This window comes from Saimiri boliviensis, chromosome 9, assembly GCF_048565385.1.
Source record: "Saimiri boliviensis isolate mSaiBol1 chromosome 9, mSaiBol1.pri, whole genome shotgun sequence".
Lineage (NCBI taxonomy): Eukaryota > Metazoa > Chordata > Mammalia > Primates > Cebidae > Saimiri > Saimiri boliviensis.
In genome coordinates, this window is record NC_133457.1 from 51,600,894 (window position 1) to 51,620,912 (window position 20,019).

Consider the following 20,019-nt stretch of genomic DNA (forward strand, 5'->3'; position numbering starts at 1 on the left):
ACATATAATAGATGTGCATATTTTCAGAGTACATGAGATAATTTGATATATTCATATAATTAAATCAGGGTAATTGGGATATTTATCACCTTAATTATTTATCTTTTCTTTATGCTAGGAATATCCAAATTATTTTCTTCTAGCTATTTTGAAATGTACAACAGATTAATGTTAACTGTAGTCACGCTACTGATCTCTTGAAAACCAGGTCTTATTTCTTCTATCTGTAGATTGTACCTATTAATCAACCTTTCTTCATCTCTCTCTCTCTCTCCACTTCCTGGCCTCTGGAAGTGGAGACTACTCTCTATCTTTATGAGATCCATTTTTTAAGTTCCCACATATGAGTGAGAACATGTGCTATTTGTCATTCTGTGCTTGGGGGCTTATTTCACTTAACATAGTGACCTCCAATTCTATCCATGTTGCTACAAATGACAGGATTTTAATTTTTTAAATTAATGGATAGTATTCCATTGTGTATATGTACCACATTTTCTTTATTCATCCATTGATGGGCTATTAGGTTGATTCCATATTTTGCCTATTGTGAATGTTGCTGCAGTAAACACGGGAGTGCAGCTATCTCTTCAATATGTTGATTTCCTCTCTTTTGGATATATACACAGTAGCGGGATTGTTGGATCATATGGTAGTTCTATATTGGTTTTCTGAGGAACCTCCATACTGTTTTCCATAGTGGCTTACTAATTTACATTCATACCAGCAGTATATTAGCATTCCCTTTCCTCTACATCCTCACCTCATTATTCCTTTTTTTTTTTTATAGTACGCATTCTAACTGGGGTGAGATAACATGTTATTGTGATTTTATGATTTGCATTTTCATGATGATTAGTGATATTGAGCATCTTTTTCATATACCCACTGGCCATTTTTATGCCTTTTTTTGGGAGAAATGTCTACTCAGATCTTTTGCCCATTTAAAAATCAGATTATCTTTCTTTTTGCTTTTGAGTTGAGATCCTTATATATTCTGCTTATTAATCCCTTGTCAGAGAGACAGTTCGCAAATATTTTCTCCCATTCTGTGGATTGTCTCTTCACTTTGTTGATTGTTCCCTTTGCTTTGTTTCCCATTTTTTGCTTGATGTGATCTCATTTATTTTTGCTTCTGTTGCCTATGCTTTTGAGGTCTTACACAAAAAAATCTTAGGTCAGACCAATATTCTGGAGTATTTCCCCAATGTTGTCTTTTGATAGTTTCATAGTTTCAGGTCTTAGAATTGTGCCTTTAATCTATTTTGATTTTATGTTTGTATATGGTGAGAAATAGAGGTGTAGTTTCATCCTTTTGCATATGGTTCTCCAGTTTAACCAGCACCACTTATTGAAGACAATGTCCTTTCACCATTTTATGTTCTTGGCACCTTTGTTAAAATGAGCTGTCTATAAATGTGTGGATTTACATCTGGGTTCTCTATGTGTCTGTTTTTATGCTAGTACTTTGCTGTTTTGGTCACTATAGCTTTGTAGTATAATTTGAAGTCAGGTAGTGTGATGCCTCCAGGTTTGTTCTTTTTGCTCAGGATGGCTTTGGTTATTTGGGGTCTTTTGTGGTTCCATATACATTTTAGGATTATTTTGTCTATGTCTGTGAAGAATGTCATTGGTATTTTGATAGGGATTGCATTGAATCTGTAAATTGCCTTGGGAACTATTAACATTTTGACAATATTAATTCTTCCAATCTATCACCATGGAATATTTTTCTATTTGTGTGTGTGTGTGTCCTCTTCAGTTTCTTTCATCAGTGTATTACAGTTTTCCTTGTAGAGAGCTTTCACATCTTTGGTTAAATCAAATTCTACCTATTTTATATTGTTTATAGCTATTGCAAATGAGATTGCTTTCTTGGTTTCTTTTTCAGATTGTTTGCTGTTGGTATATACATATGCTACTGGTTTTTGTATGTTGATTTTGTATCCTGCAACTTTACTGATTTTATCCAGTTCTAACAGTTTTTTTGGTGGAGTCTTTGAATTAAAGTGGTAAAAGCAGGCCTCCTTGTCTTATTTGGTATCTTTGAGGGAAGGTTTTGAAAATTTCCCCATTCACTATGATGTTGTTTGTGGGTTTGTTATACATGGCTTTTATTGTTTTATGTTCCTCCTATACCCAGTGTTTTGAAGGCTTTTATCATAAAGGTAATTCAAATTTCATTGAATGGTTTTTCAGCAGCTGTTGGAATTATTACATGGTTTTTTCTTGGCTCTGTTAATGATTAAAATGATTTGAAGAATCACGTTTATTGATTTACATGTGATGAACCCTTTTTAAATCCCTGGGATGAATCCCACATGGTGAATGATCTTTTTGATGTGTTGTTGAAGTTGGTTTGTTAGTATTTTGTTTAGGACTTTTGCCCCTATGTTTCTCAGGGATATTGGCCTAGTTCTCTTGTTTTGTCATGTCCTTGTCTGGTTCTGCTATCAGGACAATTCTGGCCTCATAGAATGTGTTTGGAAATTTTCCCTCCTCTTCATTTTTTTCTGAAGAGTTTGAGTAGAATTGGTATTAGTTATTCTTTAAATACTTGGTGGAATTTAGCATTGAAGCCACCAGGTCCTGAGATTTTCTTTGGCAGAAGACTTTTTATTACAGTTATGATCTTATTTGTTATTGGTTTGTGGAGAGGTTTTTTATTTCTTCATGGTTCAATCTTGGTAGATTTCATATATCCAGGAATTTATCTATTTCTTCTAGGTTTTAAAATTGGTTTGTATATAGTTGTTCATAATAGCACCTAGTAATTCTTTATATTTCTGTGGTTTACAGTTGTTATATCCCCATTTTCTTTGTGATTTTATTTGGGTCTTCTCTTTTTTTCTTAGTCTAGTTAAAGGTTCATTGATTTTGTTTATCTTTTCTTTTTTTTTTTAGACGGAGTTTCGCTCTTGTTACCCAGGCTGGAGTGCAATGGCGTGATCTCGGCTCACTGCAACCTCCGCCTCCTGGGTTCAGGCAATTTTCCTGCCTCAGCCTCCTGAGTAGCTGGGATTACAGGCATGTGCCACCATGCCCAGCTAATTTTTTGTATTTTTAGTAGAGATGGGGTTTCACCATGTTGACCAGGATGGTCTCGATCTCTCGACCTCGTGATCCACCCACCTCGGCCTCCCAAAGTGCTGGGATTACAGGCTTGAGCCACCGTGCCCGGCTTGTTTATCTTTTCAAAAAATCAACTTTTTGCTTCATTGATCTGTATTTTCTAGGCTTAATTTCATTTATTTCTGCTCTGATCTTTATTATTTTTTTCCTAGTACTAATTGGGGATTTGGTTTATTATTGCTTTTTTAGTGTATTTGGGTGCATCATTAGGTTATTTAAAGTCTTTCTTTGTTTTTTGATGTAAGTATTTATTGCTACAAACTTCCCCTTTACTGTATTACTCCTTTTACTGTATCCCATAGATTTTGGATGTATATTTCCATTTTCATTTGTTTCAAGAAATTTAAAATTTTCTTTTTAAATTTCTCCATTGACACATTTGTTGTTCAGGAGTATGTTGTTCAATTTTCATGTGTTTGTGTAGCTTCTGAGGTTTCTCTTGTTATTGATTTATGATTTTATTTCACTGTGGTCAAAATAGATATATATGATTTCTGCTTTCTTGAACTTGTGACTAGTTTTGTGGCTTATAATTTGCTCTATTCTGGAGGATATTCCATGTGCTGATGAAAATAATGTCTTTTATGTAGCAGTTGGGTGAAATCTTCTGTAAATGTCAGTTAGGTCTGTTTGGTCTAGTGTGCAGTTTAACTCCGATGTATGTCTTCTGTCTGAATGATCTGTCCATCACTAATGGTAGGGTGTTGAAGTCCCCTATGATTATAGTATCACAGTCTATCTCTCTTTTTAGATCTATTAATGTTTGTTTTTTATATACTTGGGTGTTCTGGTGTTGGGTGGATAGATATTTATAATTGTTATATCCTCTTGATGAATTGATCCCTTTATCATTATATAGTGGCCTTCTCTGATTGAATAGCTACTCTTGCTCTCTTTCAGTTGCCACTTGCAAAATATTTTTCCATGCCTTCACTTTCAGTCTACCTATCTTTATAGGTAAAGTTGATTTCTTGTAGGCAGCATATAGTTGGGTCTTGATTTCTTGGTATTTGTTTTTGTTTTTGAGACAGTCTAGCTTTATCACCCAGGCTGGAGAGCAGTGGCGTGATTGTGGCTCACTGCAACCTCCGCCTTCCAGGTTTAAGTGATTCTCATGCCTCAGCCTCTCGAGTAGCTGAGATTACAGGTGTGTGCCACAAATCCAGGCTATTCTTTGTATCTTTAGTAGAGACAGGATTTTGTCACGTTGGCCAGGTTAGTCTTGAACTCCTGGCCTCAAGTGATCTACCCGCCTCAGCCTCCCAAAGTGCTGGGATTACAGGTGTGAGCAACTGTGCCCAGCCAGGTTTTGTTTGCTTTTTAACCATTCATCTACTTTATGTCTTTTAATTGGAAAATGGAGTTCATTTACATCCAATGTTATTGTTGGTAAGTAAGGACTTACTATTGTCATTTTGTTGTTTGTTTTCTGGTTGTTTTCTAACTCTTCCTTTCTTCCTGTCTTCCTTTGTGCTGAAGTGATTTTTCTCTGCTAGTATGTTTCAAGCATTGCATTTTCAGTGTATCTATTATAAGTTTTTGTGTTGTGGCTACCACGAGGCTAAGAGAAAACATCTTTTTCTGAGGGGATAGAGTTTCACTTTTTTGCCCAGGCTGGAGTGCAGTGGGACGATCTCGGCTCACTGCAACCTCTACATCCTGGGTTCAAGTGATTCTCATGTCTCAGCCTCCAGAGTAGTGGGGATTACAGGTGTATGCCACCATGCCCAGCCAATTTTTGCATTTTTAGTAGAGATGGGGTTTTACCATGCTGGCCAGGCTGGTCGCAAACTCCTGACCTTAGGTGATCTGCCTGTCTTGGCCTCCCAAAGTGCTGGGGTTACAGGCATGAACCACCGCTCCTGGCCACAGAAAACATAGATATAACAAATTATTTTCTTTTTTTGAGATGGAGTCTCACTCTGTTGCCCAGACTGGAGTGCAGTGGCATGATCTTAGCTTACCGCAACCTTTGTATCCCAGGTTCAAAGATCCTCCTGCCTCAGCTTCCCAAGTAGCTGGGATTACCAGCGTGTGCCACCACACCTGGCTAGTTTTTGTATTTTTTGTAGAGACAAGGCTCCGCCACGTTGACCAGGCTGGTCTCGAATACCTAACCTCAAGTGATCTGCCTTCCTCAGCCTCCCAAAGTGCTAAGATTACAGACATGAGCCACTGCGTCTGGCTGGTATAGCAAGCTACTTTCAAGAGATGAAAGCTTATCTTAGATTATAAAAAGAGTAGAAACAAATAAAAAACCAACAACAAAAAAAAGAACTCTATCCTTTGTTTTGTTTGTTCTTTTGTTTTTTGTATTTTTAGTAGAGACGGGGTTTTGCCACATAGGCCAGGCTGGTCTTGAACTCCTGACATCAGGTGATCTGCCCACCTCAGCCTCCCAAGATTCTGGGATTACAGATGTGAGCACCACACTAGGCCCTCCTTCATGTGTGAAAGATAGCTTTTCTGGATACAGTATTCTTGTATGACAGTCTTTTTTTTTTTTTTTTTGTCTTTCAGTATTTTGGAAATGTCATTCCACTGTCTCCTGGCCCATGTGATTTCTACTGAGAAGCCTGTTGCTAGATAAATCAGATGAACTCTGGGAAGCTTAACCATAAAATATCTTCTCTCCGGTCACTTGACTTCAAACATACTGTGTTCAGTCTCCCTTCTGATCTTTACCAGCATCTTGGGCACATTTCACAGCTTTTGATTATGTTCAAATATAACAGGTGTGACTTTCATCGCAATTACCAGTCATCAACAAAAGCTGCATTTAATAAAATGGAGGGAGCAACACCAACAATTGAAAGCAAGGATACTGGTGTTTATTTCCTTAGTCCTCATTTGAACTAAAAAGCTCAAGCTTCTTTTTTCACTTCTTTCTTAAACACTGGAAAGCCTTTCCTTCCCCAAGCCCTACAACCTCTTTCTTGTATTACCCAACTATTAACTCACAGATTTTACACTCCTGGGTTTCATATGAGAACAACTTGGCCTGACAGAGTGAAAAAAAAGCGAAGAGTTAGGAAGGCTATTGCTGGGACAGTGTCTCTTGGTGGTAACTGAGACATGAGGGAAAACCAGAATTAGGCTCAGGAAGTATGTTGATAAGAGGAGGAAGATTTTTTAAATTATTGCTTGAAATAGACTGTTTTTACATGTGTGGAGAATAAGAATTGTTTGAGTTGGATTCTAACAAGGGAGGAGGCACAGTTTAGAACAGCAAGACTTCAAGGGTGAAGAGAAAATCAGTGATTGTAATTCTGCAGGAGACATTTGTTTCTCCCCTTTTGCATTACCTCCTCTTTCTTCCCTCCTCCATGATTTCCTCCCAAATCAAGTCTCTTCCCCCTAAAAAACCACATAAGATTCCGCCCTTGCCCCTAGCCTTCCTCTTATTCACAGCCACACTTCCTGAACTTTGTCCATACTCTAGGCCACCTTCATTTTCCATTCATGCCCTGACCTGGTGCAATCTGGCCTCTGTGCTCACTACTCCCTGAAATGGTGCTTACTGGTGGCACTAACAGGTAGTTTCCAGTGCAGATCTTATGGGATTTTTCTGCAGATTTTGATGATGTTTACAATGTCTTCCTTCCCAAAACCTTATCTTCGAGTTGCTGAGATATCATGACTTGACTTACTTTCCTTCTATGTCTCTGGCCTCTCCTCCAGTTTCTCCTTCATTGGCTTCTTTTCTTGTGGTGTCTTTTTAAGCTGAAGCTCCCCAGACTCCTGCTTTGGTCGTCTCTTCTTCCTCTACCTCTAGGTGATCTCACTAATCAGTCAATTTATAATGGAATTTGTTGTATGCGTCTCTTAAAATCTAAATATTCATAACATGTTAGAAATAGTAATCTCAGGAATAACAGATTTGTTGCTTGAAATCATTTATACTTTTACAGTAAATGTTTTTGAGATTTTCAGAGTAGAAAGCCCTCTTTAAATGTAGATATTGTCTTGTTTCATTTCAACACAACCAACGTAAAAGCTGAGAAACAAAACTGGTGATGGGAGCATTATGATTCTGTGGAGAGTGTAGAAAACTTACCAAAGACAAGTTTACGTAACATAGCAGGAGGACAATGGAAGTGGGCTCCTGGACGAGACACAGACCTCCCTACATCTCCTGTGGGGCTCAGCAGTGGACTCTGATCCTGTGGCACCTCCCTCATTGTCATAGCTAATTGGACTGGTGGATGCTCTTTCAAAGGGCAGACTGGCCAGTGAGCTAGGGCTGATACCTTGGCTCAAACCAATGAGTGGGGCAATCTGGCTTCTCTCAGGAGAACTTGAATGGAGAGAGAGTACTAAAACTGCAATCTGGTAGTATGTGCTGGAGCTAAGAAGTCATGGAACATCATGCAGGCTCAGGGCCTAGAGGAGCCATTTTTAGCCAATGGCAGGAAAGAGAAAAAGCAGCAGAAGTGCAAGAGCCAGTAGAGAGGAGAGCACATGGCAGACAGCCGGAAGAGACTGGGAATCATGAGAGGGTGACAGGAAGGGATGAGGGCAGTCAGGCCTGTGTTGCCCATGCTCCAGGCCCCCCTCTCACTTTCTCCTATACCTCCTCTTCTCCCTACTCCCCAGGCCAACTCAATTCAGTTGTTTCTGGATTTCTGGTTCCAAGCAGTCTTTCAGCAATCCCTTTCCCCATGTCCCTCCTCTGCCACCTGCCCAGGTTCATTGAGCCAGTCTCTGAGTCTCTGTCCCTTGCAGCAAGATGGAGGCTGAGGTTTGGCATCAGACTGCTGCGTCCACCAGAGTCCAGGTTTGCAGGGGCAAAACTAAGAGGCCAGGGGAGGGAACCCTGAGAGCCCAAGCCTCTGCCTGACACTTAGTACAATGGAGCCTTGTGTAGAGGCAGCATTGTTTTTGTGGTTGGCCTCCTGAGAGCCTCAAACACCGGCATCTGATAGCGCCATCTTTTGGCTTATTTAGTTTCATCAGAGAGGACCTGTACCTTGGCCATCATTAAACCGGATGCAGTGGCCCATGGAAAGACTGATGAGATTATTATGAAGGTAAGAGAGACAACATTTACCATGCACCACTGTCCTTGTGTCTTCTCTTGTGGATAAACAGGATGGGGCACTGGGCAGTGATATCCTCGTGCAGAAAGATGACTTCTAAGGGGTTGTAGCTCAAACTTCATTCAAGGAAATGAAAATGTTAAATCTGATTGGTCAGATAATGTAGGGATAAAGGTCTCCATAGCCTTTAATCTTGCCTGTCTATATTTTTTACCCTTCAACTAAATTAATTAATGTGAATTTGGGCTTGATTTACCCTTTCAGAATATTTATATATATTCTACAGATTCAGGAAGCTGGGTTTGAAATTCTAACAAATGAAGAGAGAACCATGACAGAGGCAGAAATGCGACTTTTCTACCAACACAGAGCTGGAGAGGTCAGCTCACCTACTTCCACCTGTTCAACACACTCTCGTTTCTCTTTCTCCAACATTATGCTTACAGATTGATAATTAGTTTGTGTCAGAAGAAACTATGAAGAACCAAAATAGGAACAGCAAGTAGGTCATGAATTTGTTCTCAGAATGACAATAGGCTATCAGGTAAAATTTTTTTGGTTGCAAAGAAAAGCTTTTGACTCTAAGTAATGAAATAAGAATATTAGAAGGATAGCTCATAACTCACAGAATTGAATGAAGAGTTTAATGAGAAGGGCGTGGAGACAAAGGGAAGCTAGGGATCTCAGCAGCAAAGTGTCAAGCATATCATTTTAGAAACTGCTTTGGCCTAGCTTGGGTCAGAGCCCTTCCTTTTAGGTCAGGTGTTTGTGTGTGTGTGTGTGTGTGTGTGTGTGTGTGTGAATAGGCATCATGTTTTCAGTCAAACTAGGACCAAATGAAATGGGTAAGAGCTGTTCCCCAAAGGAAAACCAGAGTACTGTTACTTGACGAGGGAGGAAGGGTTATGAGGCATTGCATGAAAAAAAAAAGTGCCAACTATATTTCACCCTTTGGTTATCCAGCATCACACAATTTCCATAGATAATGGTCTTTTAAATATCTCTGCCTAACTTATAATCATCTCATGTTCATCCTTAAATGAGTCAACTTCAAAGTCTCATCATTCTGGGTTCTCTGAATGGTTGGTCATCACTACCATCCAATCCCTGACACCCTCCACAGCACACAGAGGTAGCCAGGCAGAGGCAGGGTGCAGTTGGCTGAGTGGCCACAGGCCTGCTGGCTGGTAACAAGGCTGCTCACTAACTCCCTCCCATCCTGTGGGTGAGATGGGCTTACTGATCCTCTGCAGGCCCTAGCAGCTCCTGCCCTGGGTCACGGTTTTCCCTCCCTGTGCATAGGAGACATTTGAGAAGCTGGTACATCACATGTGCAGTGGACCAAGCCACCTCCTGATCCTCACCAGGACTGAGGGCTTCGAGGATGTGGTCACTACCTGGCGAACTGTCATAGGCCCCTGTGACCCCAATGTGGCCAGGAGGGAGCAGCCTGAAAGGTGACATCACCAGCTGTGGTCCTTTCATCCATCTTAAAACCTGCATCCCAGGAGGCTGAGTCCCACTCAGTGTTTAGCCCGGAAGCATAGGTAACACAGAGGACTCTCTGATGGCCGGGAGCCTCCCTCTTATATATTTGGGGAGACCCTGACATCTTCCCATGCTGGTCCAGTTCCCAGCCTTTGCTGAGTGCCTTTTGTGAGCTGCCTCCTCTCCTGCTGTGTCCTCTTCTAAAGGCTGCTGCTGGATTCATTCCTCAGTCACTGTTTTCTCTTTTCAGCCAGAGGATTCCATAGTATACTCCCAGGAAAATACAGACTGTAGGGCCCCATTCAAGCCTGACAGTCAGAGACTCTGGGGCATGGACTGAGTCTCAACACCATCCAACCCTATTCCCCATCGGGGTGTCCTGAGGCCCTTGAGAGTCTGAGTACCCTGTTCTGCACATTGCACTGGGCTGGCTTGGCCTACTCCTTGGACTTAGGAGTATTTAGCCTGGCACCATCAATCCAAATCCACTGTACCTTGGACTTGGAAGCTGACAGGCCCAGACAACAAGAAAAAAAAATTAGGCCAAGAAACTCCAGCTGTACTTTGTAGCTTAAGGGGACCAGGAACATTTATATATGGGGCAGTCTGGGCCAGTGAAAGCCAGCTCAGGATTCAGATCTTAGGTCATTCCAAGTCTTTTCTCAGTTTGAGTTCTCTCAACTATAAAATGGGGATATGAGCATTCATCACGAGTGTGTGTGTATATATATATATATACACACATACATGTATGTATCTCACCGAGAGTAGTGTTTGACACACAGGAAATCATAGCAATATATTATCTTATGAGGTTATTGCAAGGATGACTATACAAAACTATATCAAGCACTTGGTATGGTCCTTGCCTCTGGTAGTAATATCGACAAAATGCCAGCTCCTGTGCTTACACCATTACACATATATCTTTAAAACGGGGGTAACAGCAGTCTCCCTCATAGGGCTGTGGCGAAAATGCAATGGGATCGTGTAGGTAAAGCACCCAACCATGTGCCCAGCACACTGCTATGACCAAATAAATGCTAGCTACTATTATCATTGCTGCCATTCTTAGTATTTCCTGCAGAGAAAGCAATTTCACAGGAATGCAGGGTGCTGATTGGTAGTTGGTGATCATGTTGCCAGAAAGCAAAACATTTCTTTTCAAATGAAACAATTGTTTCTTTTACATTTTGCCAATGTTCCCAGTCTTCGGGCTCAGTATGGCACAGAAATGCCCTTTAATGCCATCCATGGAAGCCGGGATAGAGAAGATGCTGACAGAGAACTGGCATTGCTCTTCCCCAGTTTGAAATTTTCAGACAAAAATACAGAAGCTCTTCAGGGTAAGTCATCAAGGCAGATTTGGTCTTTATTCAATCATAGATACAAGGCATTTATGACTGTGCTTCAGTGTGTGGGGGATTGATAATTTTTGGTAACTAAGTTTTCAATCTAACACAGTCCTAAATATACAGGTCATTATTTAACTTGAGTATCAACACTAAACTGTTTTGTGTTCTCATAGAGTAATAGTGTTGCTTTTTAATACCTCATTAAATTTTTTGCTGCTTATTTTGGAGTCATATTTTTGTGGCTAAAGTACTTTATTTGCATTTCCCCGTGGAAACCATTGTGGAAATTTAATTAACTTTCTGGAAGCCCACTTCAAAGCCAGTCAAGAGGCCAGGCATGCTCCACACACTCCATGTTAAGCCCCTAAGGGCTTGCTGAGAAACGGGGGGCTATATGGAAGGGCCCTCAACCTGGAGCCTGCTGTGACCTCATCTCCCTCAGCCCCACATTGCAATGCAGGCCCGTTGTTTAGGACCTTCCCCTCATGGGAAGCACTCTTACACAGCCTCTGGGAAAGGCATACCTGGTGGGATCACCACCTCCAAATCTGGGTAAGAACCCCAAGGGGTCCGAGGCCCATGTGACTCAGCCTACCCAACAATTAGCAAACTGCTGCAATACATGTTTGAGCCTGAAATGAGTGGAAGGGGCCGGGATATGATTATCTTGGGAAAACCCAAAGGATGTGAGGGTTCGATTCTTGGGAGAAGGCCACATTCACATCTGAAATGGCAATAATCGATGTGTGTCTAAATGTTTGGGTTTTAATCAATGTATTTGCCTAAATGTTTGATATGCTCATGGTCTCAAGATCTGAAATGCAGCCAAGTCAGAACAGGTGGGCTTGCCACTGCCCTCTGAAGTAGAATTATTCTCACTGCCAGCTGAGGAACAAGCTGAGCATGCAGCAGAGGTTGGAGAGCCAGAAAATCCTGGGGAGCGTGGATCAGACACACTCCTGGCCAGCTTTCCTCTGGGACCTGCCCTTAGAGAGTCCATGATACATCTCCTTATGTGTCCAGGGTTGTGGGGCACCTTCAAGCTTTTGGGAATGAGGGGTGGTGATTGGAAGTAAATAGCTATAACTCAGAGCCAAGTCTGGGGCAGGAGGTGGGGGAACTGGCTGGGAAATTCTCATCGGGCTGTTGGGACTGCTGGAAGATCATGAGACTGACTTTTTGGCCTCAGGTGATGAGAAAAGGGGCTATCTGCAGACCACATCCTGAGAATAAGTGCACAGCCTCCTTTGGATACACGGAAGCAGCCTGGCTGGGGTGCTGTTCTGCCCATTTATTCTAATGTGTCACACTTTCTCAGCCTTGGGGAGCAGTATATGCCTCCATCGTACTTAGTACTTTTCTGCTAAGAAAAAGGCAGGAGTTAAGGTGACAGACAATCCTGAGTTTGAATCCTGGCTCCACTGTTCCCTAGCTGAAGAGCCTCTAAAAAGTTACTTACCTTTTCTGGGTTTCAGTTTCCTCATCTGTGAAATGGAGATGATAGACTCGTCATAGCCACAAATAACTTCATAATAAAAATCTTCATCATAGAGCTGTTATGAAGATGAAAGAATGTAGACTCTTGGTCTGGGATCTGACACAAATTAAATGCTCAACCAATGTTATCCATTCTAATTTCTTTAATTCCTGGTCCCTAACATATATCAGGATTTATTTGCTGGCCCTCCTGCTCTGACGTTTAACTTCCCATTTATTTGTGGATAGTGGGTGGGACGGAAGGTCTGGGACAGGCTGTTTCAGGAGTCCTACCGAACATCTGTCATCCCACAGGCGGTGAGGCTGAAGAGGCAGCGGGGGCCCACTGAGGCGCTTTGCTTTCCAGAGGATATGGATTGAGATGGCTGTGCTGCTCTTCCGGAGCACGTGACCAGGGGTCTACTGCACAAAATCAGAACTTACTGTTTTGAATATCAATACTTTTTGGTTTAGCTGTCTTTTGTAGACAATGAAAATAATATGGCTGGATGCGGTGGCTCACGCCTGTAATCCCAGCACTTTGGGAGGCCAAGGCAGGTGGATCACCTGAGGTCAGGAGTTTGAGACCAGCCTGGCCAACGTTGTGAAACCCCGTCTCTACTAAAAATACAAAAAAATTAGCTGGGTGTGGTGGCGCACACTGTAATCCCAGTTACTTGGGAGGCTTAGGCATGAGAATCGCTTGAACCCAGGAGGTGAAGGTTGCAGTGAGCCAAGATCATGCCACTGCACTCCAACCTGGGCGACAGAGCGAGACTCCATCTTAATAAAAAGAAAGAAAGAAAGAAAATAGTATATACTTTTCAGCCTTATTCAACAGTATGTAGAACACACAGTTTTTTTCTGTCTTTGGGATTGTACAAAATAAATGGACATCAGTTGTTACATCCTGTTGTGAGATACAATGTCATCTCAGAGGATACTGGGTTATATGAGATGGTGTTTCCCCAACAAATCTACCTTATGAATTAAACAATTTTAGAACTTAATTTGGTAACCATGAGCTTGAAAACAATGCAGCAAGATTGGCTATGACACTTGCAGGCACACTGATGCCATGCAAGATATAAATAGGCTCCAAATGCTTCCACACCTGCCCAAGTCACACTGACAGTCATTTAATGCTGCCAGATTCACCCATCTGCAGTTCTCTATCACCAGGGCATGTTCATAAAGCAATGCTTGGACATTACATTTGGAACCAGGGCTCACATTTGCTTTGTGGTATAGAAGAACCAGGGTTCATCTAATTTTCTTGATGCATCCCTCCCCCATTTCTCTGGTTTCTGATTCTGACTGAAGCCTAAATTTAAAAGCTGAGAGCTCCTAGTGGGGCCAGGCTGTCTTCAGCTTTCACTGAATGCCTGGCTTAGTCATCTCTCTGCAGTTCTTCCATTGAGGGACACAGGATTTCAGTACAAAGTAGTGATTATGACCACTTGGGAATATTAGCACACAGTGCCACCCCATCTAACCACTCTATTTGTAAATTTGCCAAATGCAGGCATACTTTTTCCTTTGAGGAGAAGGTCATGTTCTTCTATACCACAAAGCAAATGTGAGCCTCTTCTTCCTTGCTGGTTTTATACATGACTATTCTTTAAATGGGCAGTTAGCTCCCAGAGGACTTATTTGTGGACGCATCACACTTTGTCAGCCTAGCACAAGACACTCTGTGCTAGTCCCTGAGCTGGCTCTGGGGACACATGGATAAGTCAGTCCCCAGAGGTGGGAACCAAGGCCAGTGACCTTGGGCAGGCCCTACTGTTTAAGGTCACTGTGTTTCCCAGGACCTTGTGTCATCCCTGGATGGAAACATACGTGTCCACAGTGCTCATCTGGACCTGTACAGGATCTCAATGTGCCCAACAGAGACCTCAATGACAGGACCGTTCAGGAGGCTGGATGCACTATTCCAGACCTGCAGACTCACAGCCCACTACGGGGCTGTGCTCTTCCCTTTGGGAGTGAGCTCAGGAGTGGGGCCCATATAGTCTGTGCCCAACAACCTGGAGAAGCCCTATGCCTGGGCTTCCACACCACAAGTGTGTGTGGCTCTGAACGAGCTACTTAGAGGGGGTACACCCAGCTGACAACCACCTGATCTCCCCAGAATCTGGGAAGCCAAGGATCTTCCAACACTGGTGAGATAAGAGATAAGAGCCACCAGGGCTCCCAAAGCAGGGGAGAGGGGAAAATAAGGTGGGGGAACTGAGCCTGTGTTCTTGTGTCAGTGACAAGTGAAGCAGCTGGGCAAGACAATGGGAAAGCAGGCAGGCGGGGCACCAGGTGATGGGGCTGGAGTGGGAGGAATGGTGACATGCCCCTTCCTCCCATTACTGGTGACTGAGGGATGCCGTGGGTTCAGCATCGCAGGGCATCTCTAGGAGTCCACAAGTTTCATGGGATAAGGAAGAGGGGATGGGGGTCTAAGGGGGTTCCCGAGAGTGGCTCAAGTATCAGCCCACTCTCAGAGCATGGAACTCATTGGTGGAGACCCTGGGCCTGGTTTCCCACAACAGAAGCAAATCAGGAATTAAAGGATAGGTGCTGTTTTTGGCTTTAAGGTCTCTTGGCTCCTGGTGTGAGTGTCTGATAGGGAGGAGGGCAGGCTCAGCTCCATGAAGTCAAGGAGGCTAGTTTCACTTAAGGACTAGTTCTGGTTTCACTTAAGGACTGATTACTTGCCAAAGCCAGCAGCCAGGGGCTGCAGACACAGAGGGAGGAAAGGTGGCTTAGTAGTCTACTCCATGGCCCTTGGAGGGTGTTCCCTGAGTCTTCCCTGAAGCCAGATCCTGGACCTTCTCTCATGCTAGAAGTAACTATGTGCCTCTCTGCCCAGTAAACAGGGAAGGGGCAGGATGGGGATAGCACCAGTCCCTATCCCAGGTGGCAAGAAATTGGAAGCTTTATGTCAGCCCTCCATCAAGATCTGGGGTGGGAGTTCCCCTTTCCTCCTTTCTTAGGCCTCACTTCCAAGTTTTCCCTGTGTCAGTTATGGGAAACAGGGGCCTGCTTGGCCCTGCTCCTACTCTCTTGACCTTACCTTACCTTGGGTCTTCTCAGAGGTTCCCACCACGATTATTCCCTCTCCTGCTAGCCACCTCATCGTCCTTCCGCCATGCTCTGGCACAGGTGTCCTTGGCTTTGTTTACAGTGAGGCCCTGAGACAGGATGTGCCTACGATTCAGAGACAGGAAAAGGTGGCAATGCGTGGTAGATGAAGAGCACCTGTGCGTCCTTGCAGAGGGACAGCATGCGCTTGCACACTGTGCATTTGGTGGCAGTGGAGACGGAGCATACCTAAGGAGAAGAGGATGGAGGGGGTGGACATGACATTGGGGACAGGATATCTTGTGGCTGGGAGTGGCCACCTATGAAAGGTCTGCTGGCCTTCAGAAGGAGGCCAAAAAGAGATGGGTCCCCAGACTCCTGCAGATGCCTCTGGGAGCCATAGTTACCCTAAGGCACTGGCTCCCACTCTGAAATGCAAAGCCACTTCCCAGCCTTTCATTTACCAAGAATCAGAGGTTCCAAAACCTGTACACATTATCTTCTGATGTTTCCTAATGTTCTAGACATTTGGAAAACAGACTCCTTTTTAGAAGTTGCCATGATTTTTCTTGGCTTTTTTATTAGCATGTGTTAAAATCATATTGTCCAAACACTACCAGAAGAACATGTATTGTTCTGAATAAAGTGCTTAAGGGAAAAAAAAATGCAACTTATTAAATTGGACATTCTTTTCTAGTTCATAAATTTTGGGTTACAATCAGGGCACAAAAGGAGAAACAGAATGCAGTATTAGAGCGAGAAGCTTAGTTAAGAACTTGGGTGTAGACAGAAGACCATGTCCATTCTTCCCACTTCCTTGCTGACTAAACACTGCATCTGCATAAAGCAGCAAACAGCTTTGTTTCAAGAAATACATTTCTCTTCATTCAAATCAGAAAAGTTAATTATAGTAAAGCATTTTTAATTTGACCATCTGTTTATACCCACAGGCAAGATTTAGCCACAGAGTTTAAATGTGAAAGTGTTACTTCATTGGGCCTTCAGCTTTCTAACGCTATTTGGGTTCAAGATTGTCTCAGCAATTCCTTACTGGTTTCTTTATATTTACCTGGTACTATTTAATACCAGCACTACAGTGTTTTGTGTTAACAATGCCAACCAAGGATATTTTCACAGTACTAGAAACAATGAGTGGGCCTAAGGCTTTCTTTCCAATAAACTAAGTTTTCCTTTAGCTGGGTTTCTCACATTAGCATTCTGATATCTGCACGGAACCCAAGTCCTGTTGTGACAGATTTTTAAATCAGTGATGTTCTAAAAAAATAATAACTTGGAAATCTCTGTGTGTGAAATCTTGGGTGGTCATGTTGAGAGCAGGAAAAATTGCATTAAATACATTTTTAAACATTCATTTGCAATCAAACATTTAAATCTTCCAAGGAAGGTGCAGGGTGGTGATAGGGCAGCTGCAGTGTGAGCAACCCCATCAGGAGTGGCTGGTAGGTGGGCTTGGGGCTCCATCAGTGGCACACTCACCGCAAGCTTCTGGACTGCAGACCTTGCATCCTGGCTGCGATACCTTTGACCTTCTTTTAGCAAAGAGAAAAAGCAGGCTGCTTCTACCTTCAAACAGTCAAGAGCAACTTCTGTTGAGTTCACCTTGCAGTTGACCCAGAAGTTGGAGCAGGGGCCAAGCTAAGGGGTGCAGAAGGGCTAGGAGTACTTGCTGTAGTCATCTTCAGTCATCCTGGGGAGATTCTCTTGCCCCTCTCTCAACTTGGGTGCTTTTAGCTTCATGCAGGAAAAGATTTTAGTTGCATCTTTTATTTAATTTCAATCTCATTTTACAAAAGCATACCAACTAGCAATCCTGAGCAACTAGTATGAAATTTGCTGAATACAGGTAAGAGAAAGCTTTCTAAACTACCCTTTTCTTTGTTTCTTTCTACAGGTGTGTCTATAGCACATTCTTTAGTTTCACAGTGATATATGCTGTTTCAGGAAGCACAAGGTGTCTGACTGTTTCTGGGAAGTGATGACCTACTTTTAATATGAGTGCAAGTTTCCATGACCGGTTCTAAATCTGGCCAGATATTGGTATACCAATGACAGGAGTTAGGGCAGTTGGGAGGCTCTCAGTCCCCAGTTCCTGTCAAGGGTAAGCCCATCTGGGTCACGACTGGGCTTTCACTATCAGTAGTTATATTTCCCTTCGATGCTTCAAAAAGCCTACGGTGAATCTATCGCCTCACTTTACTCCTCCCTGCCCATCTGACTCGGTAGCCTGAGAACTTATTGAATTAGGATGAAAAAAGGCTCTGTACCTGCTAATATTGACGGCAGTAAGATGCTAGCTTACTATTTTGCACAGCACCATGTATAGTGCCTGTTAATCAGGCCAACTATAGCCAACTTTTTCTTTTTTATATATAAAGAAAATCTATGTAAGTTGAGGTTCAGAAATGCATATATTTTTTACTTACAAATATTCATCTGACCAAAATTCAACATAACCTTTATGGAACACTTAACAATTGTTTTGTTTTTAAAATAACATTTCATTCAAACTGTATATAATTCAGTAAAGTTTTTTATACAGCAAGCAATGCTTAAACCCTGGAAAATCTGTAGAAAAGAGATTTTCACACAAAATAAGAAAAGAAAAATCTGAGGTATCCCTCACACACACACACACATCCATTCATTCTGGCCCACGTATGTGCACATACACACACATGCCTGTGTGTTCACACAGACATATTCATTCTCACTCACAAAGTGGCTGCAGCATAGGCAAAAAATTGTAGGTCCAAAGGAAAATGATTGATTGTTCTAATAAAGAGTCCAGGTAGCTCAGAAAAAAACCAAAACAAAACCCAAGAGTCTTCTGAGGAAACTACTACCTCAAAAAAATGTTCTCAAGATGAATTTGAGATCTAAGCCTACTAAATTGCTTTTGCAAAACAGCTCCCTGCAGTCCAAGGTGACTTGTGCAAATAGAAGGAATCAAATGAGGCTGGTTCCTGTACTTCCTTAAACAAGGAGGTGGGATGCTCGCAGGTGCCCAGGGGCGCTCCGATCATGCCAGGTACTGCTGCAGTGCTGTCTTTGCCCTGAAATCACAAAATTCCTGTTAGCCATCATCTCAGAATTGTAATTGGGGGAAAAAAACCCTATGGCTCAATGATGATAGTTGGGGAAGTCTAAAAAGTAAATCCCCAGAGAAAACTGGGGTGAGCCAAGGTGGACACCTACCTTAAGGGGCAGGAATCTGCAGTGGGCAGATACCTCAAATCTACTCTGGCTGTATTCTTCTTCCTGTGCTTCTCTCAGAGGGCTGTTCCTGCTCCTAAGCCTGCTGCAGCTCAGTGACATTCCACAGTCCCTGGTACATACTGACATTCTATAGTATTCCTCTGTCACTGGCATATAGTTGTGATAGATTTCTAATCCTTTTCTTTTTCTTACTGCCATGTAGGTTTTATGCAGTGAAGCACACACTAGGGGAGGACACTTAGGGTTCTGGGAAGCAAACAGGAAAACTGACCAAGAAAATGGTGTTGAGGTGCTGATTAGAAGGTTCATGGAAGGGGCCGAGAGCCCATGGGATGAGTCTGTCTCATGCTTCACATGCTGCATAACTGTGGAAGAAGGCTACAAGTTCATTTTGTTCTCATCACACCTGATGACACTATAACTGATCAATATGAGATGTGGGTTGTTATGGTGATGGGGTAAGAAGGTGGCCAGGTGGAAAGGAAAAGACAGAGTAGGCTGGGCATGGTGGCTCATGCCTACACTGCCAGCACTTTGGAAGGCTGAGATGGGCGGATCACCTGAGGTCAGTTCAAGACCAGGCTAGCCAACATGGCGATATCCTGTTTCTACTAAAAATACAAGAATTAGCTGGGCATGGTGGCAGATGCCTGTAATCCTAGCTACTGAGGAGGCTGAGGCAGGAGGATTGCTTGAACCCGGGAAGTGGAGGTTGCAGTGAGCCGAGATCACGTCGTTGCACTCCAGCCTGTGCAATAAGAGCAAAACTCAGTCTAAAAAGAAAAAAAAAAAAAGAATGTGATTTAATCTATCCTTGTAAAAGTGGCCTTCTTTGAGTTGGGCCCAAGGAGGCCTCCTTTACTATTCCTATCACAAACTTGGTAAAGTTTGTAAAGAGGCTGCAATTGTGGGAGTTAGGAAGTCAGGTTTCAGCAATGGTCACCTCTTCTAAGCTCTGGAAAGAAAGTCTACAATGTTCAGGTATGACAGCTGATCAAAGTAATGCCAAGCAGACTGTGCATACAATAAGCTGGATTCTGTAGTAATGGATATCACAGTTTCTGTAGTAATGGATATCACAACAGTTTTTAAAGTGGTATACTAAGGTGTATTCTTACAGTCACTTAAGACTCTAAAGATGTTATTATGAACAGTCCAATCATCATAACAGAAAGCTAGAAAGATTATCTCCAAGTTATGACCAAGTTGGGTTCTAC

General features: G+C 42.6%; 2 protein-coding genes across 26 annotated transcripts in view; one reads left to right on the top strand and one right to left on the bottom strand.

Annotated features, from left to right (window-relative positions):
- NME9 (NME/NM23 family member 9) overlaps positions 1–20,019 on the top strand; it is a 36,340-nt gene that overhangs the window by 12,429 nt on the left and 3,892 nt on the right. For 8 of the 14 annotated variants that reach the window (XM_074405862.1, XM_074405867.1, XM_074405863.1 and 5 more), the window contains 4 exons: positions 8,080–8,162; positions 8,458–8,550; positions 9,474–9,628; positions 10,869–18,640. In XM_074405862.1, the coding sequence (XP_074261963.1) occupies positions 8,080–8,162; positions 8,458–8,550; positions 9,474–9,628; positions 10,869–11,088 (551 nt within the window). In that variant the 3' untranslated portion in view covers positions 11,089–18,640. Of the gene's footprint in view, positions 1–8,079; positions 8,163–8,457; positions 8,551–9,473; positions 9,629–10,868; positions 18,641–20,019 lie in introns of those variants that run through there. The other 6 variants (XM_010341587.3, XM_010341594.3, XM_010341590.3 and 3 more) reach the window with 2 other exon arrangements.
- Positions 17,982–20,019, bottom strand: part of ARMC8 (armadillo repeat containing 8) — a 120,256-nt gene continuing 118,218 nt past the window's right edge. For 9 of the 12 annotated variants that reach the window (XM_074405861.1, XM_074405853.1, XM_074405859.1 and 6 more), the window contains one exon: positions 18,646–19,575. In XM_074405861.1, coding sequence (XP_074261962.1) covers positions 19,461–19,575 — 115 coding nt within the window. In that variant the 3' untranslated portion in view covers positions 18,646–19,460. The other 3 variants (XM_074405856.1, XM_039461799.2, XM_039461800.2) reach the window with 1 other exon arrangement.